General features: G+C 41.8%; 1 protein-coding gene across 1 annotated transcript in view; it reads right to left on the bottom strand.

The window, feature by feature from the left end:
* Window positions 1-25,420, bottom strand: part of meis1b (Meis homeobox 1 b) — a 77,593-nt gene that overhangs the window by 39,558 nt on the left and 12,615 nt on the right. Inside the window, exons 7-8 of the mRNA XM_003438327.4 lie at window positions 22,867-22,978; window positions 2,338-2,483 (exon numbers count right to left, since the gene is read on the bottom strand). Coding sequence (XP_003438375.1) covers window positions 2,338-2,483; window positions 22,867-22,978 — 258 coding nt within the window. The remainder of the gene's footprint in view (window positions 1-2,337; window positions 2,484-22,866; window positions 22,979-25,420) is intronic.

Raw genomic sequence — 25,420 nt, 5'->3', positions numbered from 1 at the left:
AACTGTAAATGTTTTTGCATTAGAGGTGCTATGTGTAGCATTCGTAAACATTGACATATGGTGAATAAATTAATGGTGACACTGAAGAGTAAGCAAATGAAACCACAGCAAGCATTTATCTGACACCAGCGGTATTGTTAATGCCAGTGTTTCCCAAAATTAAGACCACATTTCCCATAAACAAAGAAAATGTTGGCTCCTCTCTGCCTGGGTTTCATTTCTGTTTGGCTTTATTGAAGAGAATAAACAAATTGGAAGTGATTTTTCCATCAACCTTTCAGTTTACTTCAGTTTCAATGCAGGCTGAACTGAAGGAGCTTCTTTTGTGTAATAAAGTAAAATGGCCACGTCCCATTGTGTGCCTGCATGTTTTTGCGCTTCTTTCCATTTTGCTCTGGAAAAGAAAAAGACTGATGAATCCTCCTTATCCCTGTCTTCACCTCCTCACCTTCTTCTCCTTTCCTTTGCTCCCATGGCACTCACTTATATCCTTCTCACTGTTTGAGATCTAACAGAGTAGGAGCTTCCCATAAGTCGTGCTCACGGTGTAATATGACACAGGAGGTGTGTTGCCGGGTGTGTTTTCAGTAGACATGTGTGTGTTGAACTGTATTTCCACAGACAGGATGTGTGTATGTTTCAAACACCTTTCCTCTGTGGCCCCGAAGGTTTTGGGAGTGTATGGGTTGAGGTCAGGGAGTTGGAGTATGTGTGTATGATGTGTGTTTGCAGGATGATGGAGAACTGGTGGTATATGAAAAGAGTTGGTGATAGTCAGATGGGAAGCAGGGAGTACAAAGGAAAAAAGTCTTGAGAGTATATAGAGTCTGCGTACGCGTACACACAATGTTGCCTACATACCTACAGACAATTGGACACGGTAAAAAAGTTCCTCTGATTTTCCGGTAACTGTTGAAAACCAACAAATGCACTGAGCGATGAATACCATCGACATCAAAGACAAGCTACAAATAAATAAAAAGTTGAGCCCATGCAATAGCCATCATCCAACAACCAAATTGCTTTCTTTAACATCATCACTGTTGTGCAATTCAAACCAACACCCACAAAGCCAGAGCGTATCAAGTTCTCCACAAACCCCTGACATAGGCAGAATGTGTGTGACGCAAGGTTTTTCCCTAGCGTAGCTGTGGATGCTGAAATGAAAAATGTAACTAAAGACTTAATCTGTCACACAAAAAAGCAGTTTTACTTACTGTATTTTTATATTTTTAAAAGGTTAGCGGTACGGTGTAGGACTAGCCTAATATTAATTCCGGGTGGCCATATTGTGCCCTGTTCATACTTCATCTGAATCAATACAAAAACAGATGTGGGAGGTGAGGTCTCAAACCAACGTTAAGGAAAACATATTAACTATTTGTTGACTGAATACATATCAGACCCTTTTTAAAAAAATACCATTTAAAACTATGATAAAAACAGCAAAGCTTCTCATTCTTGGCAGTGATTATTGCTGATACTAGCTGTGTCATATGCACTCACAGGGACTAAGGAGACTATAATCACTCCAAGTTAGTAAACTGTATCAACGCTCAAGCTCAAGCAGGGCATAAGTGAAAATAATACTGAAGATTTTCCTCTGATTTCATGAGAGACCATGCAAACTATGGTACGCTGTTCTTTAAGTAGACATCGAAACAGGTTAATATTCAGTCTCTTCCTTTAATAAGTCGAATGATTCAGCTTGAACGGAATCAAAATTGTGTTGGCCAAGGGAGCATTCAGCTCACTGTTGGTTCCATCCCAGCAGTCACACTGGTATCCTCCATTGTCTAAATACATTTTTCCCCACAAAGAATCTGTGATGCAGTAAGATGGTGTTAACGGCATTTGTATTCTCTGCTATAATTGAGGAAAAATGGAGCCAAACCACAGGCCTTTGCAGCATCCCCGGCATCTGTTAAATAATGACAGATTTGTTTTTAATAAGGCTCATCTATGTATCTGCAGTTATGGCCAGGGGCATCTCTCCTTGGCTTCAACCTTATTCAGTTTCAGCAGATGAGGAGTGAGAACGCAGGCTGCAGAGATCGCCAGCAGATTACACAGGCCTCTGTCTTTGAAGTGTGCACCGTACGAACAAGGATACACTATGAAGAAGAGGGGCTGTGGTGGTGTGTGTGCGTGTGTGTGTGTGTGAGAGAGAGAGAAAGAGTGGCTCAGTGTGTTCTTTTGAGTAGTGCAGAAAGACAGAGCGTGTCTGTGTGTCTATGTGCGAGTATAACAGTACAGACAGCCCGTGGCTGTAAATGAAGTTGAGTGTGCACTCGTGATATGAAACAGAGTGAACGAATGGCGTTTGGCTCAACTCACCGTTAGGTGCTGGAAGAGCCATGCTCTCATGATGTTGGTGGCCACCTTAGGGAAAATCCCTCTCTTCTTGTTGTGTTTCTTTTCTTTATCCGGGTCATCGTCATCCCCTGTGCTCGGCGAAGCCACACTGTTGTCCAGACCATCACCTGTCACATGACAAGAAACAGGAAGAGACAGTGGAGATCAGACACACAGTTTGTTTACTTCCTGCATTTGCTTCGCCTCTGTGTTCAAAGGGAATAAATACGATTTCGAGGGAATTCTGGAGGGCTTTGTATGCACAGAAGGATGGATATAGAGACACAACAATGGCAAGAAGAGAATGGCTGGAAAACAGCACCTCATAAATGCATTCATTTTTAATACATTTATAAATAACCCTCCCTTTCATTTTGCTCCCCCCGTCACTTGAAAACAGAGCAAGCGCTTGCATCTTCCTGGGAGAAAGACGGGGAGAAGGGGAGCACAAAGGACTTGTAAGGTCGCATTTCCCCACTCTCCCATCCAAGCCCACGCAGAATTGAAAATGACAGAGAGATTTAGTCTTTATTATCCTGAGGGGAAAATAGTTATTGAAGCGTTGCCCCAGCGCATTCTGCCATTTTACCTGAGGTGGAAAGAGTAACACGGCACTACAAAAGGCAAGGTTGCAAGGAGGGGGAAGGCAGAAAATAAAAGGAAAATAGGTAGAAAAAAGGAAGTCAGAGGCACATACAGAGCTAACAAAGCTAACTGCTTTTCATAACAATGGCGTCATGGCTGCTTACAGCAACCTGTAGGGCTTCGATAAGACTCTATTAAGGCCAGTTAACCTCACCTAAGGGGAACACTGAGACAGCTCAGCGTATTTGAGCACTGAGAGAAAGAGAGAAAGGAAGGCGCTCCACGGGCCTTTTCTCTGCATTCAGACTCAACAACATGAACCCATACTCACACTCACACTCACACTCACACAGCACATATTCAAAACCACCCAATTATGGTACGTTTTCTATACAGCTCCAGTGGAGAGAAAGGGCTTCTTCCCATCCGTGGCTGTGAAAAGCCTAATTGTTATTATCATTATTCAAAAATGTGAGCCACCCTCAATGAAGATGATAATCATAAAAGAAACATGAGGTGAAGTAAACAAGTGGCACCTTCACTGCTAAACATTTCAGAGGCAAATAACTGACTTTTGTCCTGTATCGCCTCTCTCGACTGGAAGTGAGGGGAAATAAAAATGTGAGAAAAAAAACACACAAAAAAAAAAAACACTGAAGCAGTGCACACAATTGGATCCAGTTATTTATTGATTACACACAAAGCACTTCTAAAGCTTCTAGGTCTATTCACTGTGGCAGGGATAGATAACTGCAATGAAATGGGCATGCGCTCCACTAACTTGCAGAGGGCGACACCCAGCACCTAGCTAAACCCTAAGCCCCGATTCATCGATAATTAATAGGCATGTTGGCGCTAATCCGGTTGGAGATGACTTTTTTCCAGCCTGCCACATCAATGGAATAATCAAGGGCCTAAAACCCAGGCCTTTGCTCCCCATTACCTCAGGCAAAAGAATTCCTGAAAGCATGCCTGGAGGGCACCTGAATTATATACACCATTAGGAGAGAGAGAGAGTCTCAACGATCCATACGAAACAACGCTCTCAGCTAGCTCTCACTCTCTTGCTCTGTTCTAGCAGAAGGAGATACATATGCACACATATTGAAGGGTTTTTAATGAACCTCATGTGAAAGTGGAGGGGATGCTATCGAGGGTGAAGAGGGGATAAAACAAGAGACAGCTTATTATAGATGGCCTGACAGTGATGCAAACACCTGCCACTGTGAGGCAGGTAAACCAGCTGGTTGAACTGTACTGTCACATCACCAAAATGTAAAGAAGTGCTTCAGGAAACAACCACGTGGAAGGTTGAGCTACTAGTCACTGGATAATGTTATGGACTGGATAATAGGATGAAAATCTGCTATAAAAACAGAATTAGTAAAAATGCTCACAAATGTTCCAGAGCTTAAATAATATTACATTTGTTTATTTCCACAGCACAAAACCCAGATATATTCAATTTACAATGATGTAAAACAAACTAAGCCACACATCAGACCAGAACTAAATAATCTTTACCCAATTAATCACTTATGGCCAATCCATTAATTGATTAACGGACTAACCCGCTCAAGCGCCATTAAATGTATCTTCTCTTCCTCTCTGTCCTTAAAAAAATGTATTTTTTTTTTAATGTGGTCTTTAGTTACATCATTAGTCTGGGACAAATGCAGCCTGAGCTCAACAAGTGAGTTTTTTTCTTCCTACTGTTTCAGGGCTAAAATACACCCACCCTTCTGTCTACATCTCTCTGCCTGGTGGAAAAGAGGGGTGAGCCGAGCCGTGGCCCTGTAATCTAAGACCAGATTTTCATTGGAAGCAAATGCTTTCAATCCGTTGTAAAGACCGGCTCATGTTCAGCAAAGCCTACAATAACAAACCCAGGGGCTTGTCCCATGCGAGTTGGGAAAACAGAAGCAAACGGCCAGAGTACCAGCTCAGTGTGGGTGAGCGAGTGAGTGAGTATTCATGCAGGTGAGCAAGTGGGAAAGAGTTGGTGTGCATGGGATCTCAGGGAAGAGGTGAGAATCATGAGAAGCATAGAGAGGAGGGAAAGCAAGGGAGGATACAAAAAGGGGAGCAAATGAAGTACAAAAGTACTAAAAGAGTGTATGCTCGGAAAAACTGCAAGATTCTCTGTGTGTCTTCTTGCTGCATTTTTTTTTGTCACCCATCACCCTAAGCCAGGGAAACCTTAACACTTACCAATATTCATCCCCCCTTATCTCCCTTTGCTTATACCTCTGAGTCTGACCTATACACGCTTATTTTTACCTAGAAGGGGGAAAGGAAAGAGGGCTGGAGAAGGGCTGTCAATTTTATTGGCATTTCCATTTTCAGTGCAATTTGATACCAATCACCTCTACATGGTCTGGGGCTAATTTCTGCTTTTCTTTAACCCCAGCAAGTGAGGAAAGAGTGGGAGGTGGGAAGAGAGAAAAAGGGAGAAAGGAAGGGTGAAACTGGAAAGGTGCTGAAGCTGTGTCTGGCAGCCATGTTGGGGAAATGTCAACTGTGTTACCAGAGCCCGTCGGAGAAAGAGAGAGGCTAAAACAGGGAGAGACCGTGAGGGAGAGATAGTGAAGGACCATAAGAAAAGAGAAGGAGGCAGTGTTAGGGGAAATGGAGTGAGAGCGGAAAAGAGAGAATGAAAAAGTGGAAGACCAAACTCAAGCCACTGACTGGAGCAGTACAGAGCGAGAAAATAATTGGTAAGAAAGGGAAAAGATGCTGTGGTGCACTGGAAAATCAGCTGGAAAATAATAATAATAATGATAATAATACACAGAATTGTCAGCTTTCATAATGCAGATCTATATTTTTCGTTTATTGGGTCTTTAAGGTGACATTTTTTAACACTTGAAACTGAAATTTTCAGTAAAAGGTCCTCCAGAGACATTCTGTACCATCCATTTCACTATAAAGACAAGTGTGCTTTAAAATAGATACAAATTTGGCTTACAGTGAAACAAACATCAGCAGAGTACAGTGTATCATTTAATGCTTGTCAACTGATGTTTGTAGCCCAAGCTGAACATACGAGTTGCGGGGAGTGAATACTATAAAACTGCCATTTTTCTTGCTGGGAAATATGGTATTGCATTGCCATATCCCGATACATGTCGAGATGTGGCTGGTGTGGAGGCTAACAAAAACATGGGTCTGTTGTTATGACATGTGGTTACACACTGGTGCATGTCGCCCTCAAAGCAGATGACTCATGCATCTTGGGCATACTCAATAGACCAAATGCAAACATTTCTGTAGTCTTTTGTGGTGTCAGTATGGATCACTGGTATGCTTGAATGGGCAGAAAACATGGGCTATGCAAGCACTGATTTCAAATTCATCTTCATTAGTATAGAAGTGGCCACAGTGACATCATAATCCGTCCATCACTTATCCAATAGCCCTTTTGGTGGTCAGTCAGATGGTTGTTCACACCGCTTTTCAGTCACCCACTAAACTATCCAGTCAACTAGTCACCCTATAAAGCCAGTGAGCAAGCACAACAGTCAGTCATAAAGCAGCCCTGCTAGTCGTGTGCTTTGTCAGTCTGTCAATCAGTTATTTAGAATTCTAGCCATGCAACTAGCTAACCACTCAACCAATGAACAAGTCAGTGAGTCTACATACACAGGCTGTGAGGCTTATTAAGAGCATCAGCAGGCTCTAACCCTGCGCTGCATGCATACAGCATGTGGATGCTAAGCTAGCAAGCTCCAGTCTCCCCACAGGCACAACTCGGGGCCTACTGATCGGCCATGACAACATCTTTGTAACTATTGGTGAGGTGGGGGTGCTGGGAAGATGGAGAAGGGTGAATCAATGCAGGACAGTGGGGGTGCATGTTTGTGTGTTAAGAATGTTTGCATGCATGGATGTGCATTTGTCTGTATGTGTGTGTCTATCTTTGCCTTTCTTTATTCATGTGTGTTTCCTGGTGTGTGTGTGTGTCTGTCTGTCTGTCTCTATGTGTGCGTGTGTGTGTGGCAATTAGGAGCAGGCCACTGACTGGAAGGAGCCAGGGGCAGTTGAAATGCCCCGGGGCCAACCGAGGGAAGGAATATTTTATCAGTCCCCTCACACGCTGTATACACAAATACACACGAGCATGCACACACTCACACTCACACTCACACACACACACACACACTGCAAGCAAACAGATAATGACGTAAAAATTAGGTTAGGTTTCTTTGTGCATTTTCACTAGCTTTGTTAGCACTAGCTAAACTGACTTAAAGTCTGTTTTATTCAGCTTCAATGGTTTTTATTTAAGTCTTTCTGCCACTCTGTTTCATTATTGCATTCCCTCCCTTCCTACTTCATTACCCTTCTTCTTCTTTCTCTCTGTCCGCTGGACTGTGGAGTTTGGATGGAGGATATCTGCACAGTATTTGCTCGGTGTAAGACTGAGGCATTGTTATTTTTCCTTCATTTTTTGCTTTTTTTTGTCTTCCTATGCAAATCAAAAGTGTACCGCTTCAACTTGTGGGTAGAAATTAAGCTTCCACTTCTCAGTTTCTTTACTTCCCTCTCTTGTGTCTTTATCGCTCCTCTACATCTGTCTCAAGGCATACCGTGACATTATCAAGCAGTATCTAGGCTAATCTGTTATGATCTGATTATAAACCATCTCTCAGCATAGGACAGACACTGGTACTAGCTGCCCCCTGTGCACGGGCACACGTGCCATTCAGAGGTGTCAGCCACTTTTCTGCTGCCTGGCAAATTAACAGCCACAGACTTACCAGTCATTCATCTGCGAATAGCAGTACTGTCAGACGTGTCGCTTCTAGCGCAATGCAAGATAATTATGACATTTAGCTTTCTAATAATTTATTTTTCCTTCGTAGAAGCACCGTTGAGATGAGAAGTAAGGGTTATGAATATTAGCTTTGTGCCAGATGTCATGAGTGGGATCCTGTGCGAGGAATGATTCACAGATGGCGAAACGTTTTTGGAACATACTGTGTGATGTTTTTGCTAGGTTTTATAGGCTGTGGATGGACTGAGAAGAAAAGGAGTGGAGACAGGTTTTTGAGTTTATGACACTGCATTTAGTCTAAGGGCTATTGCTTGCAGGAGAGAGTGTATTTTGCTGAGAGTGTGAGTGACCTGAAGCTGATCTCTCATAGGCCCGTCCTAGAGTTTCACACCCCAGAAAGCTCACATGACCCTGGGTTGGTTGCCCAGGCAAGGCCCAGGCCTCAGGGACCTGATATCCTGTTCCACATGGGATCCACACATTTCATACTGGGCAGATGAGAAATTCATACATACATACACAAACTCCAAACATGAAACACACACACACACACACAAAGTGCAGACACTCTTGATGTACATTCACAATAGTGCCCTCACTCGTTTTCTCTCTAGCACTCACACACAAGACACTCACACAAATACACATACGTTACATTCCCAGAAATCCTCAGAGGGGTAAAGAAGGGCTTGCAAGAGGGAGGGAGAAAAAGAAAAAAAGTGGCGTTTATTGTATTCAGGCCATTCATAAGCTCTAGACGTGAGGAAGGGGGAGTACAGGGGGGCTTGCTGGCAGTGGGGGGTTCCCTTTGCATGGCTCTGAAGGGCCCCTCCCACCTCCAGATATTCTGAACATGCAGGAATTCCTTGCGACGCAATTAGGGGCACATTTTCAAAAGCATCTCTCCCTTTACCGCACACATACTTGAACATACTCACATGCACCCATTTCCTATGATCTATCATGAGGCATCTTTCCAATAATGACCACTGAAGTATTCTAAACCAACACACACACACACACACACACACACACACTCACACACACACACACACACACACACACTTCAGTACAAAACACTCTCTGTGACCAATGCTGCTTTGCCTCCCTTTTATTCCCGAGGAGGAGGAGAGACGGAGAGAAATCCCCATGACTATTCTGCGGATAATGACATGCGCTGTCGACAAAACAATATGGCTAGTCTAGACTTCCCTTCTGCTTTTGCCAGAGAGACTACTGTTTTGGGGTCTTTGCTTTAAAGTCCAGTAATTGAATCTCGATCATAGCACTCTGAAGCTTGTATTAATCTGTACAGAACATTCATATAAGGCCTTATTAGATTAGGCAGACAAAAAAAAGTTGCCATTATTACAAACTTAAAAAAAAACAGGCTTTCCAGGTAAATAAACGGGAGGTGGCTAAGTAATTGCTTCCTGCAATTAAAGACATTTCCATTGAAGTAATTACAGTAAATAATGAGTGCTTTGCAATAACAAAGCCAGTTACTTTGAATGATGACAGTTTTGTGGATCAGCACTGACAGATTCAATAATGACAGTAACTAGTGATTCATTTACAAGGGTGATTTGTAATTAAAACACACTAGAGACTTATTGTTGTGAGATTCCGAGCCAAGTTTGCTGCAATTATTTCGACTGCGGTGATCCGATGAGGAGGGTATCAGTAAGTCAGAGACAGGGAATCTGTTTAACAACAACGAATAAAGCAGCACAGAGCAGTTATCAGAGTAATCAGTTAATTAAAACTGTTTAAACCTCAAATCTGTGGAGGTTCGTGTGCCTTTTTACTGGAGTGTTGCATTATTAGTAATCATACGGAATGTAAGTTTCCATTCATACTCGCCTTCTCACGTGTTTCATGTTACCATGTGTACTGATGGAATTGAAAATGTAAAGTTGGACAGACCGACGAGGTTTGGTCGGTGCACAAAAACAATGTGGATTTCAAATTAGGCAACTGTGTTGGGTATTTCTCGCAGTTTTGTGGCGTTTTATAGGCCAAATGATAAACCTTTTCTAACATCCTGAATATTAGACCTTTGTTAATGGTCATACTCTTTGTGAAAGTGTTCCTGTGCTTCTGTGTGTTATGGCTGAGACCCATCCACTCTTGGCTATTGGGGGGGAAGGAGGGATCAGGCCTGTTGACATAGCCATAGGTGATGGCAAAAATGTCAGTGTAAATGTGACTGCTCTCTCTGTGCCATTTTCCCGTAAAGGGTCATCACCACAGGCTGCCCGACACGCTGGAAACTGCCTCAAGCACAGGGCAGCGACACGACATTAAACTGCAGTATGCCTCCACGCACAGGAACACACGTATACGCACACACCGACTGCTTTTTATTCCCACTTCCAGATCAGTCGAGGAAGAAAGAATGAGTGAGAAAGAGACAGACGGTACAAGCTAAAATGAAAGTGTAGGGCGATGAATTCACCCTTTCATGTCGAGCACTTTTGCTGTGTAACTATTGATTTTTCCCTTCTTGCCTTTGTGCTGAAGTTTTCTCTTTTTTTTTTTTCCTAACCTAGAGATAGAAGGCCAGACTCAGTTCAAATGGGGGCACTTGTAAGGGGGGTCCGCATTCAAGTCGGGGAAGAGAAGTCCTCAAAAACCCACACACAAACACACAAAAGGGTAACATTCCTGAAATTTTGCCTCTTTTGCTTCTTTCTCACTCTTAACACTCACTTTCAATTGTTTCACTGCCTCTCACGTGGCTTTTGACACCTTCGACTCACCGAGCTTCAGTCAAACTCAGCTCACAGTGAACAGCTAGAGAGAAAAGGGGAGAGTCAAATGGACTATGAGAGAGGAGGGGAAGGGGGGAAGGGATTGTAGAGAGGACAAGGACTATAACAAAAGCTAAGAGCACTTAACAGCACAATGGCACGGCAGTCCTTTCCAAAAGTCAGCTGATGTGCTGAAGGGCGTTCCAAAGTCCTTCAATGTATGTGCGGGACAAAGAGAAGGAACCTTTAGCTAATCTCAAGGAAAAACATCCCATTGGACTTTGTTGTGGACTTAAACTCAGTAAATGTATATATATTCAGCAGGAGAAAACCTATACTCACTAAAGTCTGCTATTAAACCATCAAAACATACTTTCAATAAACTTAAAGTGACAGTAACTACATCTTTCTTTCAAGAGCTCTCTACTAAGCTGTAGTATCAAGGTGTAATTTTTAGCCAACATGACTTTACAGAAAATACATCCTTTCAAATTATATTTTATAAAAACGCTACATTTTGCAAAATTATATCTTACTGCGGGGCTAACTTGTTTAACTTCAAGCCATCAGTCTGGAAATATATCATTTCAGCACCAACAACTAGCTTGTTTTGTCTTTAATCTTGTCTTTATGATCAGGGTATAGTTCTACTAACCAAACTGAAGCTTCTCAGTTTATTTATTCAGACTTCCGTGTTTAGCACTTGTTTGCGTCTGCATTTTTCCACATGGTAACTATCTGAATGACACAGCCTCTGATAAATGCTTTTAATACACATGGATTTTCCCACTCATGCTAACCTATCAGCACCAGCCAAACTGCATGTAGTTAGATAATACAGGCACGCTAACCCTGCGGTGGTAAGTGCTAATAATAGCGCATTAGCTTCCAGGGAGGGTTTTTTTTTTTTTTTGGGAATAACAGACGGTTTCAGTATTATGAGGGAGTATAATATGCTCTTCGCCCACAAGCTCAGGTTACTGAAGGGGTGGTTTTGAAAACAGGATAACTTATTATCTGAGCTACAACCTACTCTATTTAAATTATTTAGGATCTATTTAGGATTTTAGCTTATTTTTTTATGAGTAAACAGGGCAAAAGGAGTAGGAGAGATTGAGTGTATGAATTTTTTTAATGATAGGATGCCCTCTTAAACACTCCTACATAAATAAATAAATAAATAAAAATAAAAAAAATATGCGTTGCAGATTCTCTCTATGAAGGAATGTTACATCCCCACTTCCTACTTCTTGTCATGTCCTTGATAGGGAAAGGATGTGGTGCTATGGAGATGTGGGGGATTTGTAGTCCTATCAGCCGACCCATACACAGCCCTGATAAGACTTCTGGGACAGGGACAGAGGAAGAGGAAGTGAGTGGGTTTACAGCAGCCTACTTCCTGTGGAGCATGGGCCCATGTGGACAGGAGTGATATGCCCCCCGTGGATGCTGGCACTCTCGCCGCACAGTCCCACCAAGTCATTTCCTGAAAGAGGCAGCTCTCTCTGGGGGTGACTTCCTGTAAAAGTATGACCTCTTTGTTGCTAAAGAGAATCTCAGAGGAACAAAGACCTGGGAGAGCCCTTGGGAGCTAATGTGTACAATATATTGGCAGTTTGTGTGTTTAACACCGCCATTCATGCTTTTTCTCTAAAGGTTATCACGACTGAGAATCTTTGCCCCAACTCCTGCTCATCTCTTTGAGTTTCACCAGTTTGGAGTAGGAAGGGACGATTGGGTTACCTCTAAATGTATGTGTTCACAAGTGTGTGTACCACAAGTGGGATGCTTTGTGTTGCTTTGCAAACACACTAAGTAAACCCCCAAGTTTCCCTTCAGCCCACCCTGCTGCTCTTGTGCTGCTCTACAAGTATTTGTTATCTAGCCTTCTCTTTCCTCCCTCTGTCTCTAAACTCTTAGAAAAGCTTGCTGAGGTCTTTATCTCTCACTCAAATCCCTATAGCAGGTATACATGTCAAAGGGACCAAGGGGAGGAGGTCTCTGGGGGCAGCATGTTTGGTGTAGGTCAGCCTTGGGTCAAGCTTTGGCCTAGCTCTCTCATTCTATACTTCCAGCTTCCCACATGCCAGATTACCTGGACTCACAGCGTGACACCTCAGCCATGGTATTTCACACCTTTATGCTCTTAAACACAATTATCGCCAAAAGTTGAACAAATAATTTGAATTGTAGGTGTTCAATATAACTACAGCAGGAAATACTGTGGCAAAAAGACACAGTTTGCTGCAGCAATCAAATCTGTGACTATACAATATGTTATTGCAGTCACTCTTCCACTTTCAAATTGATGAAAGTCTGTGTAGATACAGGTTTGATAGAACCATTGCATGTGTCATATGAAGGTTACAAAATGAGCCTCAACAGAAATTAAAGTAGCATCGACCTATATCTAATAATAAAGAACCTCCACGGGGAAGCAGGTTGTGACCACAAATGGCGCTTCACTGGTGTTTCCCTGGCATGAAATTGGCTTTGTGTGGGTGTTGTTGGGAGAGCCGGCTGGTAAATTCTCCCCTTCTTTTGTTAGAAAAGAGGGGGGTGAGCTTCATGCATAATGGTCTTAGCCAGGGAGGTCTGGAACTGTCCATAAATTGAATTATTTCAATTTGAGGCAGAGAGCGAGGGAATAATAGAGAGTTGCATTTACATGTGAACATATGCATGTGTGTTGATGGAGAGAGGCTCATTTTTATTCTTCTACAGGCCTCATATTTGCAAGTGAGTATATAAGCCAAGTTGCAGAAGATTACAGTGGAGGCCACATGTTACCTTGCAGCAGGAAGCTATGCTAATGGGGGGGAAAAGAAAGCTGATTGATGCCATCTATTCTTACAAAGATATCAACTGTAATTAAAACAACTTGTCTATGTTAAAGTGTTTTGATCGTTTGTTAAGTCTTTTAAAAGCGAAGCTCCAAACTTCATAAATGCTGAAACATCGAATATGCATGTGTGTTTGTTTAGAAATGTGTTTTAGGGAAATGGTGTGTGGGTGTGGGGTGAAAATATTCCTGACACAATGTATTCGGCAGGGGAACATATGGCATACTGGCAGCAAGCTAGTTATCCTTATCCTCTTTGGAGGCTAAAATTAGCACTTCACTGTTTGTAGCTTTAAGCTGGACTCTAACCACTGTGATGGGGCTAATAATAAAGGAAAACAAAATGCTCAGTTGGCACAAGTACTTTGCATCCTCTGCCTTCTTTTTCGCTCTCTAGCCAACTTCCTGTTCCCCTCTCTGCCCCTCTTTCACCACTCCCTTTTAGCTCCTAATACTATTTCGACTAATCACCCCAAATTCAAAGACTAAATCATACTAAACATACCCACATGAAATGCATTGTTATCATATAAACGTTACTTGATCAAGATTCCCTCATAAGCCTGTGTGTCAGGAAAGCCAGGATTTCCTGAACATGGACCCCTTGGCTAGCTTAAGAGCATAGGATGACGGGGCTAATCTCTTTATCAAAAGCTTAAATAAATAATGTGCTCTGTTCATGTGTGTGTTGCCCATTACTGTGTTTTTGTGTGTGCCAAGGAGTTAAACAATGATTCGCCCTTGAACAAAGCGTTAATAACCTTTTGCTTTGCGTTGCCTCTCCTTGCTTTTTTCCTTCTCTCCCTTTCTATAATTCTGCACAAGTGAATGCTCAAACTACGTCTCTGACATACCTAAAACAAAATTTTAAAAAGGAGATGTTACTTGTAGCTTTTCCTCCAATACTTGCAAAAATAAAATGCTCAAAAAAACTCAGTTGGCTATTGACTCCTGGCGTCTACTGGCAGAGATGACTAAATTTTGTGGTCTTCCAGTCTGCTATCAGGGTTTCCCTGAAAAGTTAACGTCTATCTGATCAGAGGCCTCCTGGGCCCTGAGCTCAGCTCTTTTTCAAGTGAAGAAGAGGTGTGGGAGGAGTAGGAAGAGGAGGGAGAAAGAGTTAGCAGTGAGAGGAATGCAAAGACAGAAGCAGAGAGAGTTTAAGGTCGTTTTCTGGGCCAGATATAATGTGTTGTGACACATAAGCGATGAGTTGCTGTGATTTTACTGTCAGACTCTCTGTGAACCACGATTAAGAACCGAGGCATGCTCTTGCTCCTAAGAGCTTGTTGGTGTGCGTTTGGTCCTGAATCTGCTGTGTTTGTGGGTCTCTGTATGATTTAATGCAATTTTGATCTGAACTGAAAACTGTAAGGAATGCACAACGTAAAGACATTCTGTCACCATTTAGATTTACTAGTTTCCCCTACACATGCACAGAAACACACAGACACACGTGCATGAGCATGCTTTAACTTTTCCCCCCATTCATTTGCATGACAAGTGCATTGCCACATTTCCACTGGTTTAGGTTTGCAAATCAAACATGAAAGGGGATATATATATATACATTTTCTATATATAGACAGATAGCGAGAGGAAAGAAAGATAGCAATTTAACCAAAGTGGCATCTTTTTTAAGGAACAGTGATACTACAATTGTGCAAATTATGGTGCTTTGCAAAAAATAAACCCAAAAGGAGTTCTCAATTGACACTTTTCAAACAAAATCTTGGATTTATGGGTGCTGATTCAAAACTATTTAAGTCTGAAAACTTGAGGCATGTGTGAAAAATCTCTCTCTTATATGAATTTAATTTCCTACCCACAGAAAAATATCCTTCCTCTTTTATATATTTAACTTTTCTTATCATAATCTCCCCACCCTGACACACAAGAGACACATACAAGGCAAAGAGGGGTGAGTAAATAGTATCTTTTAGCAAATACCAGTAATTAGATATAAGCATTTGGCATTCACGCCAGTCACAAATTAAAGAAGAGCGTTTCCTGTAAACAGACAGTGAGAATGTGTCTACATCATTAGTGTGCCACAATTATAACATGGGAGCTAAAGATACATTTCCCTCCCGCTTGCACTCCCTCTGTGGAACAAATGAAGTAGAACCCTTTTCTCTCATGAAACGACAGCAAACTACATGATCTGACCTAAGTGCATTTGTCTGTGAAATGAGAGAGATAAAATGCAACACAGGCAACTTTAAAATAATCAAAAGCAATGCATTAAGTGAGCACTTTTTGTCTCATGTCATTTTAAAGACTTAAGCAGAACACATCCTGAACTAGCACTAAGACTGAGTGAAGGCACATAACAGCCAATGGAGTGAAGGGAAAGAGAAGCTAGTTGGTGTGCATGCAAGTCACTTATGAATATGTATTTGTGCGATGGCTTCTAGACTTTGCATTTCTTTGGTCATGCAAACATGGTCATATGTAACCGACAGACAGGCTGAGATTCAGGCAGAGCGAATGCAAAAGAAAAATGTTTCTTTAAGTTAAGTCTCCATTAAATAAGACAGAAGCAGTGGTAGAAAAAAAAATCAATATGTACAAATATGAAACCCATGCTCAGCAACACACAGCACAGAATTCCCAGAGTCAAGGAGTCAAAAAGGTTTTGACGTCTTATCAAAAAGGTTTTATAACTATTACTTTATTATACACAAGACACATTTGTGCCAATAAAACAAAGATAGCGAAGCTGACTGACAAAGTAGATGATCATTTCACGTGTGAAACGATGCAGAGGGGAGGAGACGACTTTGTTTACCTATACCTCAGACCCTTGCTTCCTCACAAACTCAGCGGCTGTGTGACACCAGCCCTAATCCTAAAAGCAAACTGGCCTCTCACTGTGGGAACCTGATACAATTTCCTCTTTTTGAGGGGGGGAAAACTCCGGCCACTCCGAGTTTTCTTATTGCCTATGAGGCAATAAAAAGCCATCAAGGGCTATCATTTTCTGCAAGGCGAGTCATAACATGTTGGCCGACGCATCAGCCGCTGAGATAGAGCGAGGCTGTAAAGATCTCTGTGAATCTGAGAGAGGAAGGTTGTGATTGAACACCAAGAGGCCAAACATCCCTTTTCCCAGGTAACCACAGATAATAATGTTTATGATGCAGTAATCCAGTTTAGACTGAATAAACATAGCTACCAGCAACACTCAGTTGTTGAAGGATGTTTCCCCATTGTGTTCTGCGATGCAATTACCCTTTATATAAGTCTTTCATACATTAATGTTATTAAACAGAAACTTTAAGCTCATGTGACCCTGTAGATATGAAACTCTTTTGGGCGCGTTAGCACATGCTTGCACACTTTACTTTGACCCCCTAAGGGACAAAGACCAAGCTTAAGATGGCACGGCCAAAACTTTTTCACCTCTGGACTGACTGAAGATTTTATTTGCTAGCAGTGGCGTATTTTTCTCAATAGACTCCCAAACAGCACTCGGCATCATTTAACACACTAATCAGGGGTAACTGTTCTGCCCCTCTTTTTCACACAACAAAGCATCGAGATGGTTTCCCAGCATTCACCCTGAGAGTCTCTCCCTTCCTCCTCATCGCACTCTCTCGTTTTGCTCCGTTTCTGTTTCTCGCCGTCTATTTCTTCCACTTTCATCTTCTCCTCTTTTCCCTGTGTTCACGCTCTGAAGATATCAAAGACTGAATCCTGTTTGTGTCTGCCAGCTACTGTACTTACACACCTCCAGTAATACGGACTGCAGTCTAATCAAGGGAGCCACAAACCTTTTATCTACCCACAGAGCCTCACATTTAAAAAGATTACCGGTAAAGCTGGACACCAGTAAGACAATTACCGGACCTGGGATCTTCCTCGATAACGTCTAGACAATGTCTAGACAATATATGCATTCACAAAATGAAATACAGTTTTTTTAAGGTATGTCTATAAGTTCTTTAATACTCGTTTATAAAGAATCTACAAATTTTGCATCAATGAATAAAAGCACTGACTATTAAAGTTTTCACTGTGCGACTGTGTTGTAAATACACTGTAACTGCCTTCCGGGACTTATTTATTAAAGTGCATCTGATTCCCTCAGTTATAAGTCTTTAGCTCATTATTGCAACAAAAAATTGAAAAGAAAAGTGCATTTATGAACTCCTGGAAGAGAAAAGAAAGTTGGGGAGGGGATTATTTCACACAGACACACAGAGTTCTCTCTTCCAGTCTACTGGACAATCGGACCAATTAATCAGTGACTTTGAGGGCGCCACGTGAAGCTGAATGATTGGACGAGGAGAGCAGGCTGCTGATTGCCTGGCACCTCTGTCTATGTCCCTGTTTGCCCACCCCAGGACTGAAGACTGCCCAATGAGACAACGGAAAGCAGCAGCTCCTGTGTGGCCTGACCTTGTTGGAGGGCACAGAGATTGGAGGGTGAATAAATGGATAAATGAATGGATCACAACAACAGGAATATTCCACATTGATCAATGGGAATTTGCGGCCACTGGAGGTTATACGCAGTGATTAACAGTGAATGCAAGGATGATCTATTCATTCAAATACATATCAAACCAGCAAAGTTGACTATCCAAATGTTTTTAGAGCCACATCCTCAAGAAGTGGTAGGCCAAATGCCACATCCTTCACCAGGCTAAACCCAGCTGGGACTGGGCAAATGTTGCCTTCATTAGTGCTCGCAGACTTCACAAAGATGACATCTATCTAATCATAATGTACAATAAGCATACAGGAATTTTAAAGTGAAAACTAGAAACATTAGTTTAAACATCAGCGTGTGCAAAATAGATGAACTGGTTTATTGGACTATGAAAACATTTTAGACTTGGTTTTACAGACTTTCGGTTAGTTACACAGAAAAATATGAGCATAAATTAAATTATTCCAAATATACAAGCCAATTGAAAAAAAAAAAAAAAAAAAAAAGAGCTAGGCATCACACAACATGCTGAAATCTCAGACGACTACTCAGACACTTGAAATGCATGCAGACACCAACACATAGCCTTACAGGGAGCTATTTGTCTTGGCGCGGCACACTGTACTCTTTACAAACGGTCTGGGTAATTGGTGATACATATCTAATATCACCAGTCATCGCCTCACTCCCTGGATGTTTCTGACAAGCAGAGAAGGAAACCCTGTAGCTTTCAAAAACAGAGCAAACACTTTGCTCCGCTCCTCTGCTGAACTCACATACCACATCGCTGCAGCTGCCCAATTCAGTGCCTGAATGTTATTCTGTTTCCTTTGCACGCCAGACCCTCGGAGAAGCCAAGGGGTGTCCTCACAAATTCACACAGGCAAAGAGGAGTATTTTATACTGGGAGAAAATGAGAAGGCCCGCTCATGTCCATGAGGGACACCCCTCCATCGCAGGCATATATGATCTGCTAGGTTTTCCTCTGCCCTTCGAGCATTATACTTTTCACAGAAAAGCAAGATCCAAGGCTGCAGAAAAGCTTCTCCAGAGGGCTTCTGGGTATTAAACAAAGGAGCCTGTTGGTAGGAACTAGCGAGCAAACAGCTGGGCTAATAGAGCGGGACTAATTAACTACAGGGTCGCTCTCCGACTCTACTTGTCGATGCTTGCTGGATGTTTACAAAGACATCCCAGAGAAAGGGAGGAGAAAAATAAGAGGCTTTCTTCTTTGTCTGCTCTTTAGGGAGAAAGGAGACACCCAGGACTGATTTTAATGACATATGTGAAGCAAATGTGATCCTCCCTCCATTTTTTTTTTTTTTTAAACTGCCAATGGAATTTAGTGCTAAAAAATACCATCGGCATTGTGGTCAAAGCATAAACACCATAACTAAGAACGCAGCATGTGAGCATTGTCACCACACGCAAAAATAAAAAAGGGTTGTTTTTTTCACATTGTCACTGTGGCACAGAGTACTGCAAAACATCTGCTGGTTTAAGAGTTATTATTAACTAGCTTATTATTAAAAGTACATTATATAATTATCATTTAATTTGCCTTGAAAAAATTTTTTCCCACAAATGAATTCAACAAGATTCACATGGTGAACACCAACTTTATATAATGCAAATCCCTTCTCATGAGCCTTACACTGTTGGATCTGGGAATGCGAGTACACTTCCTGATAGAGAGAAATTTTTATACCAGTGGCCAGTGAACCCTTAAGAAAAGAGGAAAGAATGAAGCATGTGTTTGTCACAGGAATAGCCTCAGAAAAAAAAGAGAGAGGAGAGTTCACTAGTTAAAGGCCCTCAACCAGACAGCATCGCTCTTTTGCTCCACTATAGGCGGAGGATTAAGAAGAGATGAACGTGGGGTAGACGATAAGAAGACCAGAGACAAGGAATTATACAAAGATTGAGTGCTAAAGGAGGTATAGAAAGTGTGAGGACATGGATTGATGTACTTGGAAGAACTGGAGTAGAGGAGGTGAGTTGAAGGATAGATGAAATGAAAATGGAGGGAATGAGCAAAGAAGAGAAAGATGGCCATTAGCTGTGCAGCTCTACAGGCAGTGGGGAAGAAAGAGACATGAGAGAGAAAGGTCAGTGAGAAAGCAATCTGTAAAAGGTAGAAAGGAGGAAAAGGTAAAGGAAAGGGATCAGAAATAACAGAAACAAAGAAGTGATCAAAGAGAAAAGGAAGAAAAAGGTTAAAGAAAGGTGCAGAAGGAAGAGGAAATAAAGTGAAAATTGAGAAATGGGGCAGACAGAATAAATGAGTGTAAAAATCTGAAAAATTGTATTATTCGCGGAGAAAGAAATAGCAACAGAAGGAAAGATAAGCAAAAAGCATGGCAAAATGTACAACATAGAGGGAAAACAGAGCTGTGAAAAATGTAAGAGGGGATGATGGGGAAGAATTAGAGCGCAAAAGGAACAAAGAGAGGTGAGAGAACGGGAAAGAAGAAGGATAAACAAAGGTGGTGTTTTAGAGCGAGTGGGAGGCAAGGAAGAAAAAAGAGGGAGGAGAGAGAGAAAAACACAAGGATACACAAGGAGGGAGAGAGAAACCGACTGACAGTAAAATGAAAGAGAGACAGGAGAGTAGGTGGGAGACAAGGGAAAACTGGAGAAGAGAGGGAGGATGTTGAGATGAAAGAGAGAGGGGGGGGTGAAGCTGTTGGGGAGAGAGAGTGAGTAAAGTGCCAAACAGATAAATAACCAGCTTACTGGGATTACCAAGTGACTGACACAGAATTTGCCAGAGCCAATATGACGTGGCACTGATAGCTCTTAACCCATATAAACCTGAAACTGGTCCAAGATGTCCTCCAGTATTTACTGTTGTCACTGCATCCTAATGCTCACCACTGTGTGTGTGCTACATACATGTGGACTTAGATATACGGGCACATAGCAGGATAGTTGTCAGCTTTGAAAAGATATTATAAGAGCTGGTTAAACGTTACCTGGATTTAAAAAATACAAATTAAGCAAAAATGCACAACATGTCCAAATGAATGCGGACACATTATCATCCCTACGAGTTCTCCGGCTAAACAGTAGAACTTGATTGTGCCTCAGATCTCAAACCATCAATAAGTATTCCTGAAAGGACATATAGGAGTGCTTTCCCTTCAAAGAAGCAAAAACAAGTCTGACAAGTTGTAACAAGGAAAATAAAACCAAAAACCAACTAAACACATTAGAAACATTGGCACAGTCATAGTTCTTTCCAATTAGAAGGGAATTAGCTATGCAATTTTACATGCATTTATTCACATGGCGGTGCAACATCACTTTACTTCAAAAACTATATATCATAATAGCACTTTGCACCATCAACCTCTGGAGTTTTTGTCTGAGGGAAGAAGTTTCCATTTTTGAAAGGCCAATGGGCTAAAACTAGAATCACATGCTGCAACAGCCTCCACTTTTTCCAAGAGCCTCTCCACCAAACTTTGATGGAGTTTTACACAGTTTGATGTGTCTTATTGCACATCCTGGTTAAATAGAGTAAATAAAACATTAGCAAACATGTTTATGCCCTCATACACATATACATGCATGATGTTTAGCTGCCATCTTGCAACACTTGGACGAATCAAAGCACCTCATTCATTTTGCTGAAGCACATACACACACACACACAAAACACCCTGAATTATACTCTGTAATTACTTTAATAACAAACAAAAATCTGCAACAGCTCGGCAAAGGAGTTGGGGAAACAGAGATATGAAGAGCTAGAGGGTGATGCGAGAGAGTCGGAGGAGGTGGGCAGACATAAGGAGTGGGTCTATAATTGGAAAGATGTGAAAAATGAAGTGTCAGTTTGGTCAATAGAGGGCAAAGGTCACAGAAGCAGGAGCCCAAACTCTGCACAGAGCACACTCATTAGAGCAACCAATCAGATCTCGCCTGGTTGCCCCAGACCATTACTCATCACAGGCAGAGTCCACACACATTTCCACAATATCTCTTTGTCTTCCCCTGTTTTACTGTAATTCACTCTTATTTTATCAGTTTGGTCTCCTCCTCCATATTATTTCAATTTTATCTCAACTCTTGTCTGACCTCTCAGTCCTGAGCATTACTGAAAAGGGAGAGTCAAGCACATATAGTATACAAGACAGAAAATGTGTGCGAAAAAAAAAAGGAGAGACAACGAGACCAAGTGTGAGACAGACTGAGACAAAGAGAGACAGAGTATATGTGTGTGTGTGTTGACTATATAAATGGCTGCTCGTTGGAGTGGAAGGCATGGCGGCGCTCTCTGCTCCCACCCAGGCTCTGCCTCCTGGCACTGGCAACCCTGCAAACTGCTCGCCTTGACATCGCCTTCAATAATATATGAAGTTGCTTTTTTGACTACAGTTTGTTTGCAGCGCCTCCCCACCACCACCATTTTCCCACTGCTGCCTCTCTCTCACTGCCTCTTTAACACACTCAGAGGCACACGCATATTTTCTGATTGCATGTAGACATCAAACTCTGGCAGATTTGTCCAGTGGAAGGGAGAGTATGTATTGGAAGTGTATGCACCATAACAACAAAAAAATAGGATTAAATTATGATCAGACTGAATGTTTTACATGCAATATTCTTCCAGATTAGTTCAGAATAGAAGCGGCATGAATGCAAAGACTGTTGTAAATGTAAGCAACCTCTAATAAAGGTCTCAAGCTTCATAGTATAAGTTATTTTAACAAGTTATTAATGTGGAGGATTTTACACTCTCTGTTGAGGATCTAAACAGTTTCAAGTGCATGAATTCCCAAAGAAAGGAGCGTAAAACAAAAACAAAAAAGTTGCTGCACTCAGGTAAAGACTATCTACCAAAATATGTCTACACTGCTTATGTGTTCCTATGCAAAATGAAAAGTCCCTACCAGATCCCAGAAGAGCTTTCACATACTTGACCGTGACCTCTGACCCCTCTGTGAGTTCTGTTGCAAAAACCAATTCCCTCTCCAAATACTCTGAATCGCCCTCTCTCACTTTGTCCTCACACATAATAAAGTTTTCTCTGATGGATGTTGTATAATATACTCTGCATCTTGGTCAACACAGAAACGGTGCCCCTGTCCTCTGTCACATGATCTCTTACCTTGTTCGCTGCTGTTGTCACCACTGTGTGATGTGTGTCCCCCGCTGGATGGTCCCGGCGTGCCTCCAGAGCGCGTGGACGCCGTGTCGTCATGATCTCTGTTCCAGGACGTCTGAGAAAAAGAGAGACAAAATCGAAATGGTTAATCAGCTAATCTAATGCTCAACTTTCACTGACTTAAGTGTTATTGTGATTTTTAACCAAATTTCATTATCGTCTTTTGAAAACTCTGGTCTACATGTAATGTCCATTACGTCCAAGAGAGCCAGTGAAACCCAAATGAAATCAATCTCTGCCAACTCTCAGCCCAGTCATCCAGTGTGTGTGAGGCCCTGCAACAGTCTTATGGAATAAGGATTATTGGGGCTTGATAAAGAGAAAAGCTCAGACAAATAGAAAGTGAACATGTTGTATTAGTTCCCAGCTTTCTGAGGCATGCAATCTGCGGCTGCCTCCATTTGGCTCAAACCACTAGCAGATGAAAATACAAAACAGCTACAACTTAAGATAGGCTTCAGCAAGCGCCAGGGAGTGATGTCATCCGAGCAGAGTGGAGAAGGAGGGAGAGAGAGAGCACGAGGTAAATAACTCAAAGTATTGCTACATAAGTATAATTCCTCTCTTTTGTCCAAAAGGGAAAGGGGGGAAAAAATGGATGACCAGTCCCACTAATGTTGAATTAAACTTCATCTGAGGCAGCAGAGCCAAGACTGAGACATAATCAAATAAGCTAAAGTTTTCCCACAGTTGAGCAAAAAAAAAAAGAAACAAAAATATTGCATGACAAACCAAACTAAGGCTGATTTTAAAGAAATGAAAAAGTCTAAGCATCGCAAAAGTATAAAAACGCATTCCTTTTTCTATAAGGGTTTTTTTAAATAGATAAACTTGACTGACAGCAGACTGAGATTCATTTTACTCTTACTAGTTTGTGTCATCAAAACACAAGCAGCTGACTAGACAGAGAGACTCAGGAGACAGGGTTTTATTTATATATAGTTATTTGTGTGTGTGTGTCTTAGGCCAGATGAGTGTCAGCTGCACACTGGATGGTAGAGAGCTAATGGCCCAGAAAGGAGTAAAAACCAAAGACACACACACACGCGCACACACACAAAATAGTGTCCACAGATGCAGGCAGACAAAAAAATAGAGGAGTCAAGTTTTCTCCTATATATACAGGTTCGATGCTTACAAACAGACATATACTGTGCATACAGCCTGCGAAGAAAACACATAGAAATCTCACCCTGCCCCATACAAAGCTGCTGCGTACTATTGAAACTAAACCAGATGTTACTTCTTATCTCTGAGTGCCTCTGAAAAGCAACATTAGCGCTGAGGACAGGAGAGAAAGAGACTTCAGAATAGAAGGAAATGGAATCTAATGTGTTATCACACACAGTTTGCTATCACAAAAAAACAACGCAACAAACAAAACACACGCAGACAAACACTTATCGAGCCTCCTCTACCGCCCGCATGAGCCTATCTTTGCTCGGTGAAATCAAATGAAGGAGATATCAAGGGGCAATGTGGTGTTTGCATCACGCTTTTAGGGCTTTGCGACGAAATGACTGATAGAAACCCACACGGAGGAAGCAAGGAAGGAGACGAGAGGAGCACACTGGGGAACAACTGGTTTCAATTGGGATACTACAATTGGCTCTGCCGCAGCAAGAGGGTTTCGAGTTGAGTTTAGCATTATAAAAAGGCAGACACTAATTCATGACTCAGGTTTGTTTTAAACAAAATATAGAAGGAATAGAATAACAGAAAAGAAAAGAAAAGTCAGCAAATTCAACACATTTGGGGTCTGTTAGAGCTCTTTTGATGTTCCTGGGCTATGAAATTATATTCCAGTGCTTACATGGACAATATAATTGTTGTTTTCCAAATTAGGCTTTGAGGCTTTGCAATAAAGAGGGGAGTCACTGCACAAAGGCATGACTAGGATGGCGACTGGTTAGATAAACGCTGATTTTAACAGGGATAAGATACCAAAAGGATCCCTTCTCCACCTCTTACAAATTCTTTTTTGCTGACCGTGGAACATTGAAAAATGAAACACCCGTGCATGACCAAGTTAACTCCAGAGAACATCAGAAGTGAGGTAATCCAGACCACATGCTCAGCGAGCAAAAAGTTAACTCTGGCTTTTGCCAATTTTTTCAAAAGTGAAGCATTTAAAATATGAGCAGAACTTGTTTATTCAGAGCGCAATGAAAAAGAATAGTACAGTACCCCAGGGATGTCGAACGGCAAGTATTAAAAACCCAAGAGCCTCAGCTTGCTAAAAGGATATTTTTCCCCCCCATGTTCTTTTTGTTTTAATTCTATAACAAATTCCATTTGAAAATATAATTAGAAAGTGGAGGGGGAAATGGCAAACTACTGCATTAGCTGTAATTGAACAAAAGAGCGCTTTGCCTGCTGGGAGGTGGCCACTGAGGCCCCACGGGAAACGGGGCGGGGCTGAGACAGGACCTGGTGGCATCTCCGCGGGGATGAGGAGTTTATTTATAATCGCAGGCCGCGCTTGGATGGAAAAGGC

Source organism: Oreochromis niloticus, linkage group LG13, assembly GCF_001858045.2.
Source record: "Oreochromis niloticus isolate F11D_XX linkage group LG13, O_niloticus_UMD_NMBU, whole genome shotgun sequence".
NCBI classification, from domain to species: domain Eukaryota; kingdom Metazoa; phylum Chordata; class Actinopteri; order Cichliformes; family Cichlidae; genus Oreochromis; species Oreochromis niloticus.
The sequence above is the reverse complement of the archived record's forward strand: the minus strand, read 5'-3'. Positions and strand labels throughout refer to the sequence as shown.